The following is a 20,639-nucleotide window of genomic DNA, read 5'->3' on the forward strand; positions in this document are numbered from 1 at the left end:
ATTGGCAGTGTATCAAATACTTGTTCTCCCCACTGTGTGTGTGTGTGTGTGTGTGTGTGTGTGTGTGTGTGTGTGTGTGTGTGTGTGTGTGTGTGTGTGTGTATATATATATATATATATATATATATATATATATATATATATATATATATATACACCATTTACACATATACATACACCATTAGGGGAGCCTGTAATAATCCATTTGTTTAGAGATACAAATTATAATCAGTTTTTAATAAAGCAGTACAGATTTAAGGTAAGTATGTTGGAGGCAACTGGCACACCCTCCAATAGGGCAACTTGAAAAAAAAGTGCCATCTGTAGCCACTTATTTCCCTAAGCATGACCATCATTAAAATACCACATTTTTACCAAACTTTGGGGAAAAACTTTTCTTGTGTCAGCAATTGGACATTGTTCTTAGGGGGAACTAGTTACACCACGTTAACCTATCAAGATATAATTTAGTTGTGTGATGACACTTTTTATTGCCGTTTTGAATTGTATTTATCAGACATTTTTTATTGTTTATATGAACATTTCGTAAGAACACTTGGAAATATTATTTAGGCCTATGGATCTTCGTTTATTGTCATAATATGTAGGCCTATAGATTTCTCCTCTTTCACGCATTTCTGGAACTTTGGCTACCAGCTCTGTGCCTTTGTGCACAATCTCCAGATGCTATTTCAGGTTTGATGTGGTGTTTTTAGGCAAAGATATTAATGCTTGCTGCCTGTGCATAGGTTAAGCAGCGGACACAACACAACTGCCATCTTTCTTTGATTTTCAGTTTCACGATAGCCTAGGAAACGAGTTAGCCTAGCTACAGATGAATTCCAGGAAACAAGGCTTAAAAAAATATACAACCTTCTGAGAGATTCTGAAAGTAATGGAAAAAATAATAATATAAAACAATTTTGAAGACAGTAACTTGTTATGTTACTCCGTTACTCATAAAAGTAACAGTAGTGTCATGTGTTACTTTTACTCGCAACACTGGTTGGGTATATGTTTTTTTATAAAGTTACTATATGTTTCTATGTGTTGATGCAAAGCTGTGTGTTTGCAATCCTCACCTCAATTGTAAGACATTCATTCAGTTTCTTGCATGAAGCAGAGATGGTCTCAGAGGTGGCAAACTCAAAATACCACAACTTGTTCTTCATTCTAGAATATTGAACAACATTCTTGCATTAACGTAGGGTCATTTACACCATGCACAAAGTCATTACACCTAAAAGTCCCCTCTGAATAACCAGACTCCAGTCCGGTTATTCAATTTTTCTTACCTGCTATTAAATTTCTGGGGGTGTTTCTCTCTCAGCGTGTGAAACCGGTGGGCAATAGAGGCATCCTGTCAACACAGAACAAGTTATAAAAAAGTTGACAAAGCATTCTGGTGTGTGCCATAACTAAGTAGCCTGGACATATCATTTTTTGCTGTCCTGCCAACTCCTATGGTCATTGCCATGTTGACGTGACAATGACCATAGGAATTGGCAAGACAGCACAAACAGATCTGGGACCATGATAGAAGTTCACTCACCACTCCGATGGAGAAGTAGTTGTTGATGATCTCATAAGGCACAGGGTCACCCATCTCCTGGGGGTCCTCTAGGATCACCTCTACATTCCAGCGGTCCATCAGCACCAGGGTGCTGCCCTCAATCTCCTTCAGGATCCGACACAGATCCGTCCCATCATAACCTATAGGGGAGAGTGGCTCAACTATATTCAGCATCACTCCATCAAGGGAACTATAGTATTCTTTCTCACAAAGATATCTACATATATTTCAGGATGTTCTGTTTCCCTGGAAATAATCAGAATTCATATTAACATGATAGTTTTGAAAATATACTTGTAAAAAAAAAAAAAGAAGTGGTCTCTTTGCACAACTTAACCCACGTTTGGGATAAGTTCAGCTGCGGGACTGTAAGTTAAGCCACCTACAAAACAGACATTTGTCTGTACTGAATGAAATATTACCACTACATTTTTCAAACCATTTCTATCTTTATTTCCCAAACACAATCACAATTGCTTTTTTGTCTTTTAATAATTTGAAGCATCTTTTAACACACACCTAAAAAACATGCCTGACAAACACTTTGTACTTAAAAAGAAAAACATTTTTAACACAGGCCAAGCCCTATTGTTACCTAATTTCCAGTGATAATGCGTTGCATTACACCTGGGAAGAAAACACTTCAATTTGCTCAACTTAAACAAACATAGACTATATTAGCCCACACAGCTACAGTTGAAGTTGGAAGTTTACATACACTTTAGCCAAATATGTTTAAACCTAGTTTTTCACAATTCCTGAGATTTAAAGATAGTAAAAATTCCCTGTCTTAGGTCAGTTAGGATCACCACTTTATTTTAAGAATGTGAAATGTCAGAATAATAGTAGAGAGAATTATTTATTTCAGCTTTTATTTCTTTCATCACATTCCCAGTGGGTCAGAAGTTTACATACACTCAATTAGTATTTGGTATCATTGCCTTTAAATTGTTTAACTTGGGTCAAACGTTTTGGGTAGCCTTCCACAAGCTTCCCACAATAAGTTGTGTGAATTTTGGCCCATTCCTCCTGACAGAGCTGGTGTAACTGAGTCAGGTTTGTAGGCCTCCTTGCACGCACACACTTTTTCAGTTCTGGCCACAGATTTTCTATAGGATTGAGGTCAGGGCTTTGTGATGGCCACTCCAATACCTTGACTTTGTTGTCCTTAAGCCATTTTGTCACAACTTTAGAAGTATGCTTGGGGTCATTGTCCATTTGGAAGACCCATTTGTGACCAAGCTTTATATCCATATATATATCCACACAATTTATCTTCCTCATGATGCCATCCATTTTGTGAAGTGCACCAGTCCCTCCTGCAGTAAAGCACCCCCAGAACATGTTGCTGCCACCCCCGTGCTTCACAGTTGGGATGGTGTTCTTCGGCTTGCAAGCCTCCTCCTTTTTCCTTCAAACATCAAGATGGTCATTATGGCCAAACAGTTCTATTTTTGTTTCATCAGACCAGAGGACATTTCTCCAAAAAGTACAATATTTTTCCCCATGTGCAGTTGCAAATCATAGTCTGGCTTATGTTGATATAGGACCAGGTTTACTAGGGATATAGATACTTTTGTACCTGTTTCCTCCAGCATCTTCACAAGGCCCTTTGCTGTTGTTCTGGGATTGATTTGCACTTTTTGCACCAAAGTACGTTCATCTCTAGGAGACAGAGCGCGTCTCCTTCCTGAGCGGTATGATGGTGCGTGGTCCCATGGTGTTTATACTTGCGTACTTTTGTTTGTATAGATGAACATGGTACCTTCAGCCATTTGGAAATTGCTCCGAAGGATGAACCAGACTTGTAGAGGTCTACACATTTTTTTCTGAGGTCTTGGCAGATTTATTTTGATTTTCCCATGATGTCAAGCAAAGAGGCACTGAGTTTGAAGGTAGGCCTTGAAATACATCCCCAGGTACACCTCAATTGACTCAAATGATGTAAATTAGCCTATCAGATGCTTCTAAAGCCATTACATAACCTTCTGGAATGTTCCAAGCTGTTTAACGGCTCAGTCAACTTAGTGTATGTAAACTTCTGACCCACTGGAATTGTGATACAGATACATTGCGATAAGTGAAATAATCAGTCTGTAAACAATTGTTGGAAAATGTACTTGTGTCATGCACAAAGTAGATGTCCTAACCGACTTGCCAAAACTATAGTTTGTTAACAAGACATTTGTGGAATGGTTGAATAACTAGTTTTAATGACTTCAACCTTACATGGATGCACTTTCATGCTAGGTTTAGGACCTCATAATGAAGCTTACGTAGACCCAAACTGATGTATAGAACAATCTTAAAATAATATTATTTTGTTTAGATACGAACATCATGAAACCTCTATTTTTTTTACCTAACTTGCTTACCACTTTTCCCATGTGGTTTCTTCCTTCACAATGATGACCTTTTCCTAAATGTTTAATTAAATTATACATTTTGTGTATGGATTCCTATAAACAAGGGTGGCTCAACTTACCCCTTTGGCTAAACTTACCTTGTGATACAAGAAATATGATACGTGAACACACAACAGAATGAAAAAAGACAAAAGACAACCCTTCTCACCTCCTCCCCATCTAAGACAACGTGCAAGGTCATTTCCTGTGCCCAGGGGTAACACAGCCACAGGTGGCCGCACTTGAAGATTGGCTTTTTCTGATTGCACCAGAAGGGGAGAAAGAGAGATCATCAGCATTACTCATGTCTAGGTTACTACATGGAATCCATTTCTGTAACATGTTTGGTAAGAAAATTAATTGTTTTTACTCATATACTAAAGTTGACTTGTCTATTGGCATGTACACTCAGAGGCCAGTTTATGGTACACCCATCTAGTCCTGGGTCGGATCCCCCTTTGCCTCCAGAACAGACTAAATTATTTTGGGGCATGACCACTTTCTCCACACCGTTACACTACTGCCAACAGTCAGTATCGTTGACACCAGGCAGGATGGGGCCATGGACCCGTGCTGCTTACACTAAATCCTGACTGCCATCAGCATGACGGAACAGGAACCGGATTCGTCGGACCAGGCAATGTTTTTCCACTACTCAATTGTCCAGTGTTGGTGATCGCGTGCCCACCGGAGCCACTTCTTGTTTTTAGCGGTTAGGATTGGAACATGGTGTGGTCGTCTGCTGCAATAACCCATCTGTGACAAGGACCGACGAGTTGTGCATTCCGACATGCTGTTGTGACCCACCGGTTAGCTTGTACAATTCTTACCATTCTCCTTCGACCTCTCATCAATGAGCTGTTTTCTTCCACAGGACTGCCGCTGACGGGATGTTTGTTGTTCGTCGCAACATTCTCGGCAAACCCTAGACACTGTTGTGCGTGAAAAGGCCCAGAAGGGTGGCCGTTTCTGAGATACTAGAACCGGCACGCCTGGCATCAACAATCATACCACGTTCAAAGTCCCTTAGGTCACTCATTTTTTCCCATTCTAATGTTCAATCAAACAGTAATTGTATGCCTCGAGGCCTGTCTGCCTGCTTTATTTTGCAAGCCACAGCCACGTGACTCACTGTAGGAGCGAACAATTTTCCTGAACGGGGAGGTGTACCTAATAAACTGTCCACTGAGTGTATAGTGCATGGTCTACCAATATTGTGTACTGGACCCCACCTATGGCATCAAGTATCCAGCCCACAGTGCCGTCCCCTCCGCAAACCAATATCCTGTAATCCTTCAGATTTCTGAAGAAGCACAGCCTGAAACACAGAGTGTGTATTATGTTGGGGGTGCAGTACAAGATCTAACAGTGACGTTCACTGATGGTTATGACATCTCAGAGAGAAATAAGCCGTTCAAGTTTACTTGAAGTATGAGTGTACAAAGTGGTCAGTCAACAGTGTAAAAAAAAGAAGAAAGAAGGCGTTATTTATATTTATTATTTCTAAACATAATTTTTAAACCAAAAGTAGGGAAATCTATCAGATATAAAAATGCTGAACAAAGTCTTCCAAACATGGAGATCAACTATGATTAACATCACGGTTGTGATGATAAGTTTATAACAAAAAGGTTAAACATAAAAAGATTAGTGAAGAGAGGATCTGAAAAACCATGATCAGTCAATGGGAAAAGTATTTATTTTTAGGCCAATATCAGTATAAATGTAATAATTTTACAACTGCGACCTGGCCAAAAACACAGAGTTACACATAAATGTACAGTCAATAACACAATATAAAATATATGTACAGTGTGTGCAAATGTAGAAGAGTAGGGAGGTAAGGCAATAAATAGGCCATAGAGGTGAAAAAATTACAATTTAGCATTAACACTGGAGTGATAGATGTGCAGATGATGATGTGCAAGTAGAGATACTGGGGTGCAAAAGAGCAAGAGGATAAATAACAATATGGGGATGAGGTAGTTGGGTGTGCTATTTACAGATTGGCTGTGTATAGGTACAGTGATCGGTAAGCTGCTCTGACAGCTGATGCTTAGAGAGGGAGATATAAGACTCCAGCTTCAGTGATTTTTGCAATTCGTTCCAGTCAGTGGTGGGTAGTATATGGGGCTTTGGTGGCAAAATGGATGGCATTGTGATAGACTACATCCAGTTTGCTGAGAGAGTGTTGGAGGCTATTTTGTAAATGACATCGCCGAAGTCAATGATCGGTAGCATAGTAAGTTTTACGAGGGTATGTTTGGCATCATGAATGAAGGAGGCTTTGTTGTGAAATAGGAAGCCGATTCTAGAATTAATATTGGTTGGAGATGCTTAATATGAGTAACAGTCAAGGCCATGTCAGTCATGGCCATGTCAGTCAAGGCCATGTCAGTCAAGGCCATGCCTTGATTTTCTGGAGACTGACATAGTTTCACTTCTGTTGGTAGGAGGGAGACCAGCATTTCTCATCTCCACAGTTTTGGCTATTCTATCTGGACACATCATCATATTCTGACTGTGTTAAACCTGCCGCTGCATCATGTCATTAACAGTCAAGGCCATGTCACTGACTGCACTGAGCAGGCTGGAGCTGTTGGGCAGCCCTTGGCACATTGACTGTAGTGTTGTCAGCTTCCCATAAGGTGGGAGTGGATGATGATACTTTGTGTTTTCTTTGTGTGAGGTGAGTTTCTGATAGAGGGTCATTATTCTCCAAAATGAGGGAGAATGTTGCATTAATGCCGGGGCCCAACGGTGGTGAAACTGATGAAGCGTCAGGTAGTGTCAGTGGGACTGGAGTCACCAAATCAGGAGTAACCGAAGACCCTCCAAGAGATGGAGGAGATGAAATGATACAATTAATGCAATGCAAAATCCAATATCTAACGTAATAAAACTAAAGTCATGTTTTTAACACAACTCACCCTCAGATTTCACAACAGGGACTGATGTTTCTGTCACAAAGGGGCATTCCTCTTGCCAGACAACTCACCCTGAATTGAATTCTACATACATTCAGTCTAAACTGCCAACCTAGAAGTCATTTGACTTCAAAATGAGGATCGTAAAAATTAACCAGAGTATCAAAGTTGATAATGCCATCATGTAGGCCGGCTCTGGCCTAACCAATCTTTTTTTCGGACCAATCAGAATGGTCAGAATGTGTTTGCATTCTAGAAATCGTCGGGGAGGGAGGCAAATCCAGACTCATCACGGAGAAGAAACATCAGTTGGCTGGAGCGGTGTGGATGGGTAGCCAGGCAAGCATTCCTCTTCTGTCTTCACAATGATTGGCTGTTGCTGCTCAGCCTCAATCTGTGGAGGAGGTATCTGATCTTTCGAAAGGTCTACAACTGCATGTCCTACAGCAGTACAGTGCAGTACAGCATTGTCCGCCAATCCTCCTTTATTCTTTCTAGCTCCGAGTCTCTCTGGCCATCTATGCTTCACCTCGCTTACATAGCCGTGGGAAATAGGGGTGCTGAGGGTGCTGCAGCACCCCATGATAAATTTAAATAAAATAAATATCTAATATATATACTTTAAAGTGAACTACGCCTTTATTACACGTCAATAGCACCCCCAACCCAAAAACATCTTCCCGCGGCCATGGTCGCTTACTGTTCGTCTAGCGCCCCCCACTGCATTGATTTTCTGTGTAATGTCAAAAATGTGCTGCCTTTCACCACTCCCTGTATTTACCATGTGCAACATATTTTTGTGGCGCATGACCTCCCTGTTCATCACTTTCCCTTTCGCTAAAATTATTTTTCCGTCTGTGTTTGTCTGCATTCTTTTGAACACACAGAGCTGCATTGCCTGGCATTTTTGACAGCCTGCGACTGAGCGATATTTGACCAGAATCCATCAAATTTATTGGGGAATTTATTTGTGAAACTTTAATGCGAGATACTGTAGTAAAACTCTTACAACTATGAACTTTTTTCCCAACTGCCACCAGTTTGGCGGAAAAACAAACATTAACATAGAAAAATGTTTTACAGCTTTGTCACCCTATTTTTTATTTTAAAATGATCTTATTTGATTATTTATATATATTACATGTGATAAGGCCACAGACAGCCAGAGGTAATTACAGATACCTGTGATCATCTAAAGTACCAACAAAAAAAACACTAGATGTCATCTGATAAAATTCCCATTAAAAAACGTGAACGTTTTCTGGTAAACTTTGAACGTTTCCAGTAATATACCCTCCCTTTGCAACCATTTTATTGGCTTTGATGTTCCAACTATCCCAATACCATTGCATATTCAAGCAGTAACTAAGAGAACTGGTAATGAATTTATATTAAAGCCCAGATACACACACAATAACAAATCTCAGACTTCTCAAAATGTAAAATGTCTTAAATGTAATTTTTGAGATTTAACGCTGCTAAATACACCCCAGTTGTCCAATTAGTGATGCAGGTAAAACAGAGTGTAGTTTTTCATTTTATACTAATAGTGGTCTATACTTAGATACATCATATGCAGTTATCCATATGGGAAACCTTACCCTGGTCCAGGTCCACCATTGGATAGGTTATACACCTGCCGTGGATTCAGCAAATACTGGAATTTACGCAGAACTCTGAAAATAATAAAATAGGACTTGAAATTGTAAAATAGAAACATTGACATAGCTTATTATTCAACCATAAATGCCCATTTGTGTAGTAGGAGTGTTCACTTGTAGCATCACCTTTCTCCCTGCTTGCCTCCACTTTTAGGGTTCACAAACACTAAAAGAGGATGAGTGTCTGGGACCGGATCAATCTGATCAGAGATAAATAGTTCAAAGATTACAGCAGTTTCACAAATGGATACAATGATATTGTCAGTATATTCAGTCTATATTGTCAGTATATTCAGATAACATATACAGTGGGGCAAAAAAGTATTTAGTCAGCCACCAATTGTGCAAATTCTCCCACTTAAAAAAATGAGAGAGGCCTGTAATTTTCAACATAGGTACACTTCAACTAAGACAGACAAAATTAGGAAAAAAATCACATTGTAGGATTTTTAATGAATTTAGTTGCAAATTATGGTGGAAAATAAGTATTTGGTCACCTACAAACAAGCAAGATTTCTGGCTCTCACAGACCTGTAACTTCTTCTTTAAGAGGCTCCTCTGTCCTCCACTCGTTACCTGTATTAATGGCACCTGTTTGAACTTGTTATCAGTATAAAAGACACCTGTCCACAACCTCACAGTCACACTCCAAACTCCACTATGGCCAAGACCAAAGAGCTGTCAAAGGACACCAGAAACAAAATTGTAGACCTGCACCAGGCTGGGAAGACTGAATCTGCAATAGGTAAGCAGCTTGGTTTGAAGAAATCAACTGTGGGAGCAATTATTAGGAAATGGAAGACACACAAGACCACTGATAATCTCCCTCGATCTGGGGCTCCACGCAAGATCTCACCCCGTGGGGTCAAAATGATCACAAGAACGGTGAGCAAAAATCCCAGAACCACATGGGGGGACCTAGTGAATGACCTGCAGAGAGCTGGGACCCGAAGTAACAAAGCCTACCATCAGTAACACACTACACCGCCAGGGACTCAAATCCTGCAGTGCCAGACGTGTCCCCCTGCTTAAGCCAGTACATGTCCAGGCCCGTCTGAAGTTTGCTAGAGAGCATTTGGATTATCCAGAAGAAGATTGGGAGAATGTAATATGGTCAGATGAAACCAAAATAGAACTTTTTTGTAAAAACTCAACTCGTCGTGTTTGGAGGACAAAGAATGCTGAGTTGCATCCAAAGAACACCATACCTACTGTGAAGCATGGGAGTGGAAACATCATGCTTTGGGGCTGTTTTTCTGCAAAGGGACCAGGACGACTGATCCGTGTATAGGAAAGAATGAATGGGGCCATGTATCGTGAGATTTTGAGTGAAAACCTCCTTCCATCAGCAAGGGCATTGAAGATGGAACGTGGCTGGGTCTTTCAGCATGACAATGATCCCAAACACACCGCCCGGGCAACGAAGGAGTGGCTTCGTAAGAAGCATTTCATGGTCCTGGAGTGGCCTAGCCAGTCTCCAGATCTCAACCCCATAGAAAATCTTTGGAGGGAGTTGAAAGTCCGTGTTGCCCAGCAACAGCCCCAAAACATCACTGCTCTAGAGGAGATCTGCATGGAGGAATGGGCCAAAATACCAGCAACAGTGTGTGAAAACCTTGTGAAGACTTACAGAAAACGTTTGACCTCTGTCATTACCAACAAAGGGTATCTAACAAAGTATTGAGATAAACTTTTGTTATTGACCAAATACTTATTTTCCACCATAATTTGCAAATAAATTCATAAAAAAATCCTACAATGTGATTTTCTGGATTTTTTTTTCTCATTTTGTCTGTCATAGTTGAAGTGTACCTATGATGAAAATTACAGGCCTCTCATCTTTTTAAGTGGGAGAACTTGCACAATTGGTGGCTGACTAAATACTTTTTTGCCCCGCTGTAGTCTAAATGGAATATGGCTGTGAGGCACTTCCTAGTGACAGTTCTCTAGACCCTAAACAAGGTAAAATAGTTAGACACGGTTGCTTATTTACTCACACCAGTTACTATCCAGCAGTCCTGTAATAGGGAAAGGCCTAGACAGGGTACTAGTACGTACCTGAAGCACCTTTCCGTCAGGAGTGGTGTTGTGGTCACTGTCGCCGGCTGAGCTCGAGGAGCCGTTCTTCATGCTGTTAGGCTTCTCCTGATGGGGTCAAGAGAGAGATGAACAGTCAACTTAGCAAATCCAGAGATCATATAAAACAACAAGCAATAACCGTATAATAGTCAAATACAGATGTATTGTTTCTCAAACTAGACATCTTAGCTTTCCTACTATTACCATTGCATGTGAGTGAATGTTGTTAAGATAATAAAAAAAGTAATTTCACTAAGTTGAGGTTCCTTAAAATATATCCTTATGTGAGCTTTACAGTATTAGACACCTGTCATAGGGCAGTAGGTTATCCTGTACCTTCATAACAGGGTAGATGGCCCAAGGGGGGAGGATGTGGTCTCTGAGAGTTCCACAGTTACAGTCGGAGGGCTCCTGGGAGGCACAGTCATCATGGCGCTGGAATACAGTAACAGCCTATTATCAAATTATTCATTTATAAAGCTAACCACATTTGATTTATAAAGCATTTTTATATCAAAGTAGTCACAAAGTACTGTATTGTTCACAGACATACAGTACCAGTCAAAAGTTTGGACACACCTACTCATTCAAGGGTTTTTCTTTATATTGACTATTTTCTACATTGTAGAGTAATAATGAATCAAATCCAATCACATTTTCTTAGTCACATGCGTCGAATACAACAGTGAAATGCTTACTTACGAGCCCCTAACCGACAGTGCAGTTTCAAAAAATACGGATAAGAATAAATGATAAAAGTAACAGAGTCAATGTGCGGGGGGCACTGGTTAGTTGAAGTAATAAGTCGGAAGTTTACTTACACCTTAGCCAAATACATTTAAACTCAGTTTTTCACAATACCTGACATTTAATCCTAGTAAAAAATCAATTTTAGGTCAGTTAGGATCACCACTTTTTTTTTAAGAATGTGAAATGTCAGAATAATAGTAGAGAGAATGATTTATTGATTCATCACATTCCTAGAAGTTTACATACACTCAATTAGTATTTGGTAGCATTGCCATTAAATTGTTTAACTTGGGTCAAACGTTTCGGGTAGCCTTCCACAAGCTTCCCACAATAAGTTGTGGTGAATTTTGGCCCATTCCTCCTGACAGAGCTGGTGTAACTGAGTCAGGTTTGTAGGCCTCCTTGCACGCACACGCTTTTTCAGTTCTGCCCACACATTTTCTATAGGATTGAGGTCAGGGCTTTGTGATGGACACTCTAATAAGCTTGACTTTGTTGCCCTTAAGCCATTTTGCCACAACTTTAGAAGTATGCTTGGCGTCATTGTCCATTTGGAAGACCCATTTGTGACCAATCTTTAACTGATGTCTTGAGATGTTGCTTCAATATATCCACATAATTTTCCATCCTCATGATGCCATCCATTTTGTGAAGTCAACCAGTCCCTCCTGCAGCAAAGCACCCCACAACATGATGCTGCCACCCCGTGCTTCACGGTTGGGGTAGTGTTCTTCGGCTTGCAAGCCTCCCCCTTTTTCCTCCAAACATAACGATGGTCATTATGGCCAAACAGTTTTATTTTTGTTTCATCAGACCAGAGGACATTTATCCAAAAAGTGCAGTGGTGGTTTTGGAGCAGTGGCTTCATCCTTGCTGAGAGACCTTTCAGGTTATGTCGATATAGGACTCGTTCTACTGTGAATATAGATACTTTGTACATATTTCCTCCAGCATCTTCACAATGTCCTTTGCTGTTGTTCTGGGATTGATTTGCACTTTTCGCACCAAAGTACGTTCATCTCTAGGAGACAGAAAGGATCTTCTTCCTGATGGCTGCACGATCCCATGGTGTTTAGACTTGCATACTTTTGTTTGTACAGATGAACGTGGTACCTTCAGGCATTTGGAAATTGCTCCCAAGGATGAACCAGACTTGTGGAGGTCTACACATTTTTTTCTGAGGTCTTGGCTGATTTATCCCATGATGTCAAGCAAAGAGGCACTGAGTTTGAAGGTAGGCCTTGAAATACATCCACAGATACACCTCCAATTGACTCAAATTATGTCAATTCGCCTATAAGAAGCTTCTAAAGACATTACATAATTTTCTGGAATGTTCCAAGCTGTTTAAAGGCACAGTCAACTTAGTGTATGTAAACTTCTGACCCACTGGAATTGTGATACAGTGAATTATAAATGAAATAATCTGTCTGTACACAATTCTTGGAAAAATTACTTGTGTCATGCACAAAGTAATGTCCTAACCGACTTCACAAAACATAGTTTGTTAACAAGAAATTTGTGGAGTGGTTGAAAAACGAGTTTTAATGACTCCAACCTAAGTGTACGTAAACTTCTATTGTGCCTTGCGGTCAGAGGCCGAGCAGTTGCCATACGAGGCAGTGATGCATCCAGTCAAGATGCTCTCGATGGTGCAGCTGTAGAACCATTTGAGGATCTGAGGACCAATGCCAAATCTTTTCAGTCCCCTGAGGGGGAATAGGTTTTGTCGTGCCCGCTTCACGACTGTCATGGTGTGCTTGGACCATTTTAGTTTGTTGGTAATGTGGACACCAAAGAACTTGAAGCTCTCAACCTGCTCCACTGAAGCCCCGTCAATGAGAATGGGGGCGTGCTCAGTCCTCTTTTTCCTGTAGTCCACAATCATCTACTTTGTCTTGACCACGTTGAGGGAGAGGTTATTGTCCTGGCACCACACGGCCAGGTCTCTGACCTCCTCCCTATAGGCTGTCTCGTTGTTGTCGGTGATCAGGCTTACCACTTTTGTCTCATCGGCAAATTTAATGATAGTGTTGGAGTCGTGCCTGGCCTTGCAGTCATGAGTGAACAGGGAGTACAGGACGGGGCAGAGCACACACCCCTGAGGGGCCCCTGTGTTGAGGATCGGCGTGGCGGATGTGTTGTTACAGGGTCCCAGGGTCCTTAGCTTATTTATTAGCATTGAGGGCACTATGGTGTTGAACGCTGAGCTTTAGTCAATGAATAGCTTTCTCACATAGGTGTTCATTTTGCCCAGGTGGGAAAGGGCACTGTGGAGTGCAATAGAGACTGCATCATCTGTGGATCTGTTGGGGCGGTATGCAAATTGGAGTGGGTCTAGGGTTTCTGGGATGATGGTGTTGATGTGAGCCATGACCATCCTTTCAAAGCACTTCATGGCTACAGACGTGAGTGCTACGGGTTGGTAGTCATTTAGGCAGGTTACCTTTGTGTTCTTGGGCACAGGCACTATGGCGGTCTGCTTAAAACATGTTGGTATTATAGACTCGGACAGGGAGAGGTTGAACATTTCAGTGAAGACTTGCTAGTTGGCCAGTGCATGCTCGCAGTCCATGTCCTGGTAATCCGTCCGGCCCTGCGGCCTTGTGAATGTTGATCTGTCTAAAGGTCTTACTCACACTGGCTGCGTAGAGCGTGATCACACTTCCGGTACAGCTTGTGCTCTCATACATGTTTCAGTGTTATTTGCCTCGAAGCGAGCATAGAACTAGTTTAGCTCGTCCGGTAGGCTTGAGTCACTGGGCAGCTCTCGGCTGTGCTTCCCTTTGTAATCTGTAATGGTTTGCAGGCCCTACCACATCCGACGAACGTCAGAGGCTGTGTAGTACGACTCGATCTTAGTCCTGTATTGATGCTTGCCTGTTTGATGGTTCGTCAGAGGGCATAGCGGGATTTATTATTAGCTTCCGGGTTAGTGACCCGCTCCTTGAAAGCGGCCGCTCTACCCTTTAGCTCAGTGCGGATGTTGCCTGTAATCCATGGCTTCTGGTTGGGGTATGTACGTACGGTCACTGTGGGGACGACGTCATCGATGCACTTATTGATGAAGCCAATGGCAGATGTGGTGTACTCCTCAATGCCATTGGAGGAATCCTGGAACATATTCCAGTCTGTACTAGCAAAGCAGTCTTGTAGCTTAGCATCTGCTTCATCTGAACATTTTTTATTGATCTGATCACTGGTGGTTCCTGCTTTAATCTTTGCTTGTAAGCAGGAATCAGGAGGATAGAATTATGGTCAAATTTGCCAAATGGAGGGCAAGGGAGAGCTATGTATGCATCTCTGTGTGTGGAGTAGTGGAGTATAGGTGGTCCAGAGTTCTTTTCCCTCTGGTTGCACATTTAACATGTTGATAGAAATTAGGTAAAACTGACATTAAAACTATGAAATAACACATTTAGTAACCAAAAAAGTGTTACATTCTTCAAAGTAGCCACCCTTTGCCTTGATGACAACTTGGCGCAGTCTTGGCATTCTCTCAACCAGCTGAGCACCTGTTGGCTGCTTTTCCTTTACTCTGCGGTCCAACTTATCCCAAACCATCTCAACTGGGTTGAGGTCGGGTGATTGTGGAGTGGAGGCCAGGTAATCTGATGGAGCACTCTATCATTCTCCTTCTTGGTCAAATAGCCCTTTTAAAATATTATTTTAAAAAACAACAATTTAACTAGGCAAGTCAGTTAAGAACAAATTCTTACTTACAATGACGCCCTACCCCGGCCAAGCCCAGACGACGCTGGGCCAATTGTGCGCCGACCTATGGGACCCCCAATCACAGCCAGATATGATTGCAGTCACTGGATTTGAACCAGTGACTGCAGTGCACCTCTTGCACTGAGATGCAGTGCCTGTCTTGCACTGAGATGTAGTGCCTTAGACCGCTGCACCACTCGGGAGCCAACCTGGAGGTGTGTTGGGTAACTACCTCATAAAGCTGGTTGAGAGAATGCCAAGAGTGTGCAAAGCTGTCATCAAGGAAAAGGGTGCTACTTTGAAGAATCTCTAATTTGATTTGTTTAACACTTGTTTGGTTACTACATGATTCCATATGTGTTATTTTATAGTTTTGATGTCTTCACTATTATTCTACAATGTAGAAAACAGTAGAAATAAAGAAAAACCCTTGAATGAGTAGGTGTGTCCAAACTTTTGACTGGTACTGTAGATCCAGACGTAGTTCCAGACATAGCTCTTGCAAGACCACTCCATGAACAGATTGAACAACAGATTGTAATATGTAAATATTCTGCGTGGAAGAAAAGACTGGCCTAATAACTTAAAGGGGCCTAACTCTCCCCACCACAGGGCTACTCAGGAGCCCTCGTTCATCACCATGGAGTGGCACCAGACACAGTGTTTGCCCGTCAGCCCGTGATAACTCTTGATCTTCTTCTGACACTTGTCACACTTCCCAGAGTCACAGTTCCCACTGACCCAGTCATGAGTTGGAACCTGAGGCAGGAGACACAGGCAGAGTCAGATGCAAGACTGACATACATGCATCGGGACAAAGAGAGTGGCTTAGAAATTCACATTACAACATACACTACGAATGAAGAGGCATTGGAAATATTAATATAACTGCAAATGCCATTGTAAAATGTTGTTTGAAAAAAAACTCTTACTCCCGTGTCTTTCTTAGACTTGACATAGGTCCTGGTACAGGGAGCTGGGTTTCTGTTGGCACAGCGTCCATGGACCGTGTATTTACAGCCTTGAAAACAAAGACAAGTAAACAATGCGTTACGTGTCTCCATTGTGTTTTCAACTATTATTGTTATTCTCTCGTTTAATGAATCATGTTAATCAAGACAAGATATACAAGGCTGACAATTAAGTAAACAATAAACAACACCACTACAGTTTTTCCTATGGAAATATGTGGGGATGTCATAGGTCATTGTGGTTATCTAATGGTACATGTTGACATCATCTGATTATGAGAATGATATTCCACTAACTTGCTTTTAATTGTAAGTTCAGGATAGGTGTCTTCCTGGTAATTTTTTGTTGTTGCTTTGAGTGGATTGAAGAAGTTATGTTGTATTTCCCTCTAGTGGTGAGACCAGACAAAGACACTCACAGGTGCAGCAAAGCCCCTGTTTCCTCAGTCCTAGCAGCATGCTCTGACACACGTTGCAGTAGACAGGCTTGTTGTAATTTTTCATCCTCCATAAGTGCTGCCCATCCTTCTGCGTCATCTGGGGGTAGATGGTGGGGGAGAAAACACATATTATGGTATAATAAACAAAATATAAAAACGTTGTGCTTTTTTATCTTATATGTCAAAAACTATTTTGACCATTTTTGCACACTCCTAAAACAAACACTGACTCTAAGGGTAAATGTTGGATCTCATATTTGGAAAACATTATGTAAGCAATGCAACATTGATACACATTTCATTTTAATATTGTCTCATGGTTGGAGATTGGGGCTATTAGTGATGCTATTAGCAACAAACATAAATCGCCTCTGAGATGACTCTCCTGGAATGACAGTTCAGTGTTGACTTTTACAGTTGGCTTTACAATGGCCTTTGCATGCCATGATCCCATCTATCAAAATATCAGAATTATGCTGAAAGGAAACTATGCTGCATAATTAAATGAGGAATGGAATGTACATTTCTACCATATTTCCATGGAATCTCCTTGGGTAAATATAAGCCCTGTCTATGCAATACTACATCAGTAACACCAATGTTTGCAACACAAGATTATACAGTAACAAGGTCACAGATTGTATATGCTCTTTTCCAGATTATAGACACAAATACACAGTAAAAAAATATTTTACAAACATTGGTTTAAATGACTCATGGTGCCTCAGCTCAGAGCCAGACTTTCAGTCAGTCTATGTGTATAGCCTCTAAAATCAGCACACAGCAATGTGAGAGTGCTGGATGAAGGCCTCCATGGTATTCTCATTGGTGGCCAGAAATAGCCTGAGGGGAAGTACCTGGCATTGTGGTAGGGGCACGAGAAAGACCAGTTTACAGTTCAGATCTTTGTAAGGCAGTCTGATAACAGACCCAAAAGTAAACTACATGTTCAATAAGTAAGCATACCCCCTGTACCAAGATATTTCCTCAGACGCTAGTATTTCCAGATCTCAGCACTTGGGAGACAAGAGTGACAGTGGTCCCATGTGGCTCAGTTGATAGCGTATGGCACTTGCAATGTCAGGACTGTGGGTTCGATTCCCACGGGGGACCAGTACAAATTAAAACAGATCCAGTCGCTCTGGATAAGCACGTCTGCTAAGTGACTCGAAAGAAAATGGCACCCCCACTTAGTTTCATTGTTCTAAACATAATAACTTACTCTTTATACTGTAACACTGAATGTTTATGTTCATCCTTTCCATTGCAGTTGCTACTAATTGATGCAGAGAGTGAGGTTAGATGGAGTTGTGAATGAGAATAATAGATAGGCTTTTCCCCACTTCCTCTAACTCACTCTGGTGGTGCAGAGATAGATGTGTATGTGAAACAGGTAACATTAGCACACATGCATGAGTGAGTCAACAAAAGGTTGGTGCACAGAGGTAAGAGCAGAAGGAGAGCAACATACAGAGTGACAGAATGAGAGAGAGAGAGCATGTACTGATAGTGTGTGAGTGAGGAAAACAAAAGGAGGAACTGCAGACACCGGCTGAGCATATTTCTAAAGGTACAGTAGTATTATCATTACAAAGACGCATTAGGAAATGTACTGCGTGATCAAAACATTAAGAACCCCCCCCCCCCCCCCAATATCTTTGGGGCATGGAGTCTACAAGGTGTCAAAAGCGTTCCACAGGGATGCTGGCCCATGTTGACCTTCATGGATGTCCTTGGGGTGGTGGACCAATCTTGATACACACAGGAAACTGTTGAGCGTGAAACACCCAGCAGCATTGCAGTTCTTGACACAAACCGGTGCACCTGGTACCTACAACCATACCCCGTTCAACGACACTTAAATGTTTTATCTTGCCCATTCAACCTCTGAATGGCACACATACACAATCCCCCATGTCTCAACTGTCTCAAAAACTCCTTCTTTAACCATCTCCTCCCCTTCATCTATACTGATTGAAGTTGATTTTAACTGGTGACATCAATAAAGGATCAGCGCTTTCACCTGGATTCACCTGGTCAGTCTATACCATTGAAAGAGCAGGTATCCTTAATGTTTTGTACACTCAGCGTATAACACAAAGAGGATGCATCATGTGTACTCCTCCCGGCCTGCACAGGAAACATTTGTTGATGCAATAAAAGGGGAAGGAATGATGGATGGTCCCTTTTCCACCTTCTGCCCCAGTGACATTATGGTCTTATTCATTTGGGCAAAATGTATCAAACCATTTTTGCAACAGCAACCAGCATTTCTTATTGGAAATCCAAGTAGTCCCTCCCTGTTTCTTCCATTTTGTTCCTAATGAACACAACCCAGAAGGGGAACATGGTTCACCCACCTTCAGCCCAAGTAATACCAGCAGAGGGACGTTGTTCATTCCGCCTTCCACCCACTCATCCAGAGAGACCGTGTTACTGCTGTCTGCGTCGATGGCTGTCATCATGTCCTTCAGCACCTGAACAAACCAAAGTGCATTCTAGCTTAGCATCTAAATTAGTATTCTTGGGAGGTTTTGTTCAGCAGATATTTGTAGAATGCTTCATTAAAATATGTATTTTCTCCTCTGTTCTCAGTAATTGTAAGGGACATCCCACATTTGGCCACACTTACTGGTCTCAGCTCAGACACATCCCAGTCCAGGTAATCTGCAGCGTGCATCATCTGAGCAATGATCCGGTCCACCTCCTATAGGAAGAAGAGTATTAGTTATTCTTATGAGAAGACCTGATATACATTACCAGTCAAAAGTTTGGACACAGCTACTCATTCAAGGGGTTTTCTTTATTTGTACTATTCTCTACATTGTTAAATAATAGTGAAGACATCAAAACTATGAAATAACACACATGGAATCATGTAGCAACCAAAAAAGTGTTAACAAATCAAAATATATTTTATATTTGAGATTCTTTAAAGTAGCCTTGATGACAGCTTTGCACACTCTTGGCATTCTTTCAACCAGCTTCATGAAGTAGTCCCCTGGAATGCATTTCAATTAACAGGTGTGCCTTGTTAAAAGTACATTTGTGGAATTTCTTTCCTTCATAATGCATTTGAGACAATCAGTTGTGTTGTGACAAGGTAGGGGTGGTATACAGAAGATAGCCTTATTTGGTAAAAGACCAAGTCCATATTATGGCAAGAACAGCTCAAATAAGCAAAGAGAAACGACAGTCCATCATTACTTTAAGACATGAAGGTCAGTCAATCCGGAAAATTTCCAAAACGTTGAAAGTTTCTTCAAGTGCTCTCGCTAAAACCATCAAGCGCTATGATGAAACTGGCTCTCATGAGGCTCTCACAGGAAAGGAAGACCCAGAGTTACCTCTGATGCAGAGGATAAGTTCATTAGAGTTACCAGCCTCAGAAATTGCAGCCCAAATAAATTCTTCACAGAGTTCAAGTAACAGACACATCTCAACATCAACTGTTCAGAGGAAATTGCGTGAATCAGGCCTTCATGGTCGAATTGCTGCAAAGAAACCACTACTAAAGGACACCAATAAGAAGAAGAGACTTGCTTGGGCCAAGAAACACGAGCAATGGACATTAGACCGTTGGAAATCTGTCCTTGAGTCAAAATGGGAGATTTTTGGTTCCAACCACTGTGTCTTTGTGAGACGCAGAGTAGGTGAACGGATGATTTACGCATGTGTGGTTCCCACCGTGAAGCATGGAGGAGGAGGTGTGATGGTGTGGGGGTGCTTTGCTGGTGACACTGTCTGTGATTTATTTAGAATTCAAGGCACACTTAACCAGCATGGCTCCCACAGCATTCTGCAGCGATATGCCATCCCATCTGGTTTGTGCTTAGTGGGACTAAAATTGATTTTTCAACAAGACAATGACCCAACACACCTCCAGGCTGTATAAGGGCTATTTGACCAATAAGGAGAGTGATGGAGTGCTGCATCAGATGACCTGGCCTCTACAATCACCCAACCTCAACCCAATTGAGATCGTTTGGGATCAGTTGGACTACAAAGTGAAGGAAAAGCAGCCAACAAGTGCTCAGCATATATGGGAATTCCTTCAAGACTGTTGGAAAAGAGTTCCAGGTGAAGCTGGTTGAGAGAATGCCATGCATGTGCAAAGCT

General features: G+C 41.5%; 1 protein-coding gene across 6 annotated transcripts in view; it reads right to left on the reverse strand.

The window, feature by feature from the left end:
• The window catches only part of LOC110532550 (diacylglycerol kinase beta), a 47,813-nt gene that overhangs the window by 14,646 nt on the left and 12,528 nt on the right, over nucleotides 1-20,639 (reverse strand). For 4 of the 6 annotated variants that reach the window (XM_021616538.3, XM_090185014.1, XM_090185016.1 and 1 more), the window contains 14 exons: nucleotides 19,153-19,227; nucleotides 18,881-18,997; nucleotides 16,500-16,617; nucleotides 16,042-16,130; nucleotides 15,749-15,868; nucleotides 10,982-11,080; nucleotides 10,625-10,711; nucleotides 8,693-8,766; nucleotides 8,507-8,581; nucleotides 5,211-5,296; nucleotides 4,148-4,237; nucleotides 1,553-1,713; nucleotides 1,296-1,360; nucleotides 1,083-1,173 (listed from right to left, as the gene is read on the reverse strand). In XM_021616538.3, the coding sequence (XP_021472213.3) occupies nucleotides 1,083-1,173; nucleotides 1,296-1,360; nucleotides 1,553-1,713; nucleotides 4,148-4,237; nucleotides 5,211-5,296; nucleotides 8,507-8,581; nucleotides 8,693-8,766; nucleotides 10,625-10,711; nucleotides 10,982-11,080; nucleotides 15,749-15,868; nucleotides 16,042-16,130; nucleotides 16,500-16,617; nucleotides 18,881-18,997; nucleotides 19,153-19,227 (1,347 nt within the window). Of the gene's footprint in view, nucleotides 1-1,082; nucleotides 1,174-1,295; nucleotides 1,361-1,552; nucleotides 1,714-4,147; nucleotides 4,238-5,210; nucleotides 5,297-5,963; nucleotides 7,300-8,506; nucleotides 8,582-8,692; nucleotides 8,767-10,624; nucleotides 10,712-10,981; nucleotides 11,081-15,716; nucleotides 15,869-16,041; nucleotides 16,131-16,499; nucleotides 16,618-18,880; nucleotides 18,998-19,152; nucleotides 19,228-20,639 lie in introns of those variants that run through there. The other 2 variants (XM_090185018.1, XM_090185017.1) reach the window with 2 other exon arrangements.

This window comes from Oncorhynchus mykiss, chromosome 9, assembly GCF_057628025.1.
Source record: "Oncorhynchus mykiss isolate SJ-2025 chromosome 9, ASM5762802v1, whole genome shotgun sequence".
Classification (NCBI taxonomy): Eukaryota; Metazoa; Chordata; class Actinopteri; order Salmoniformes; family Salmonidae; genus Oncorhynchus; species Oncorhynchus mykiss.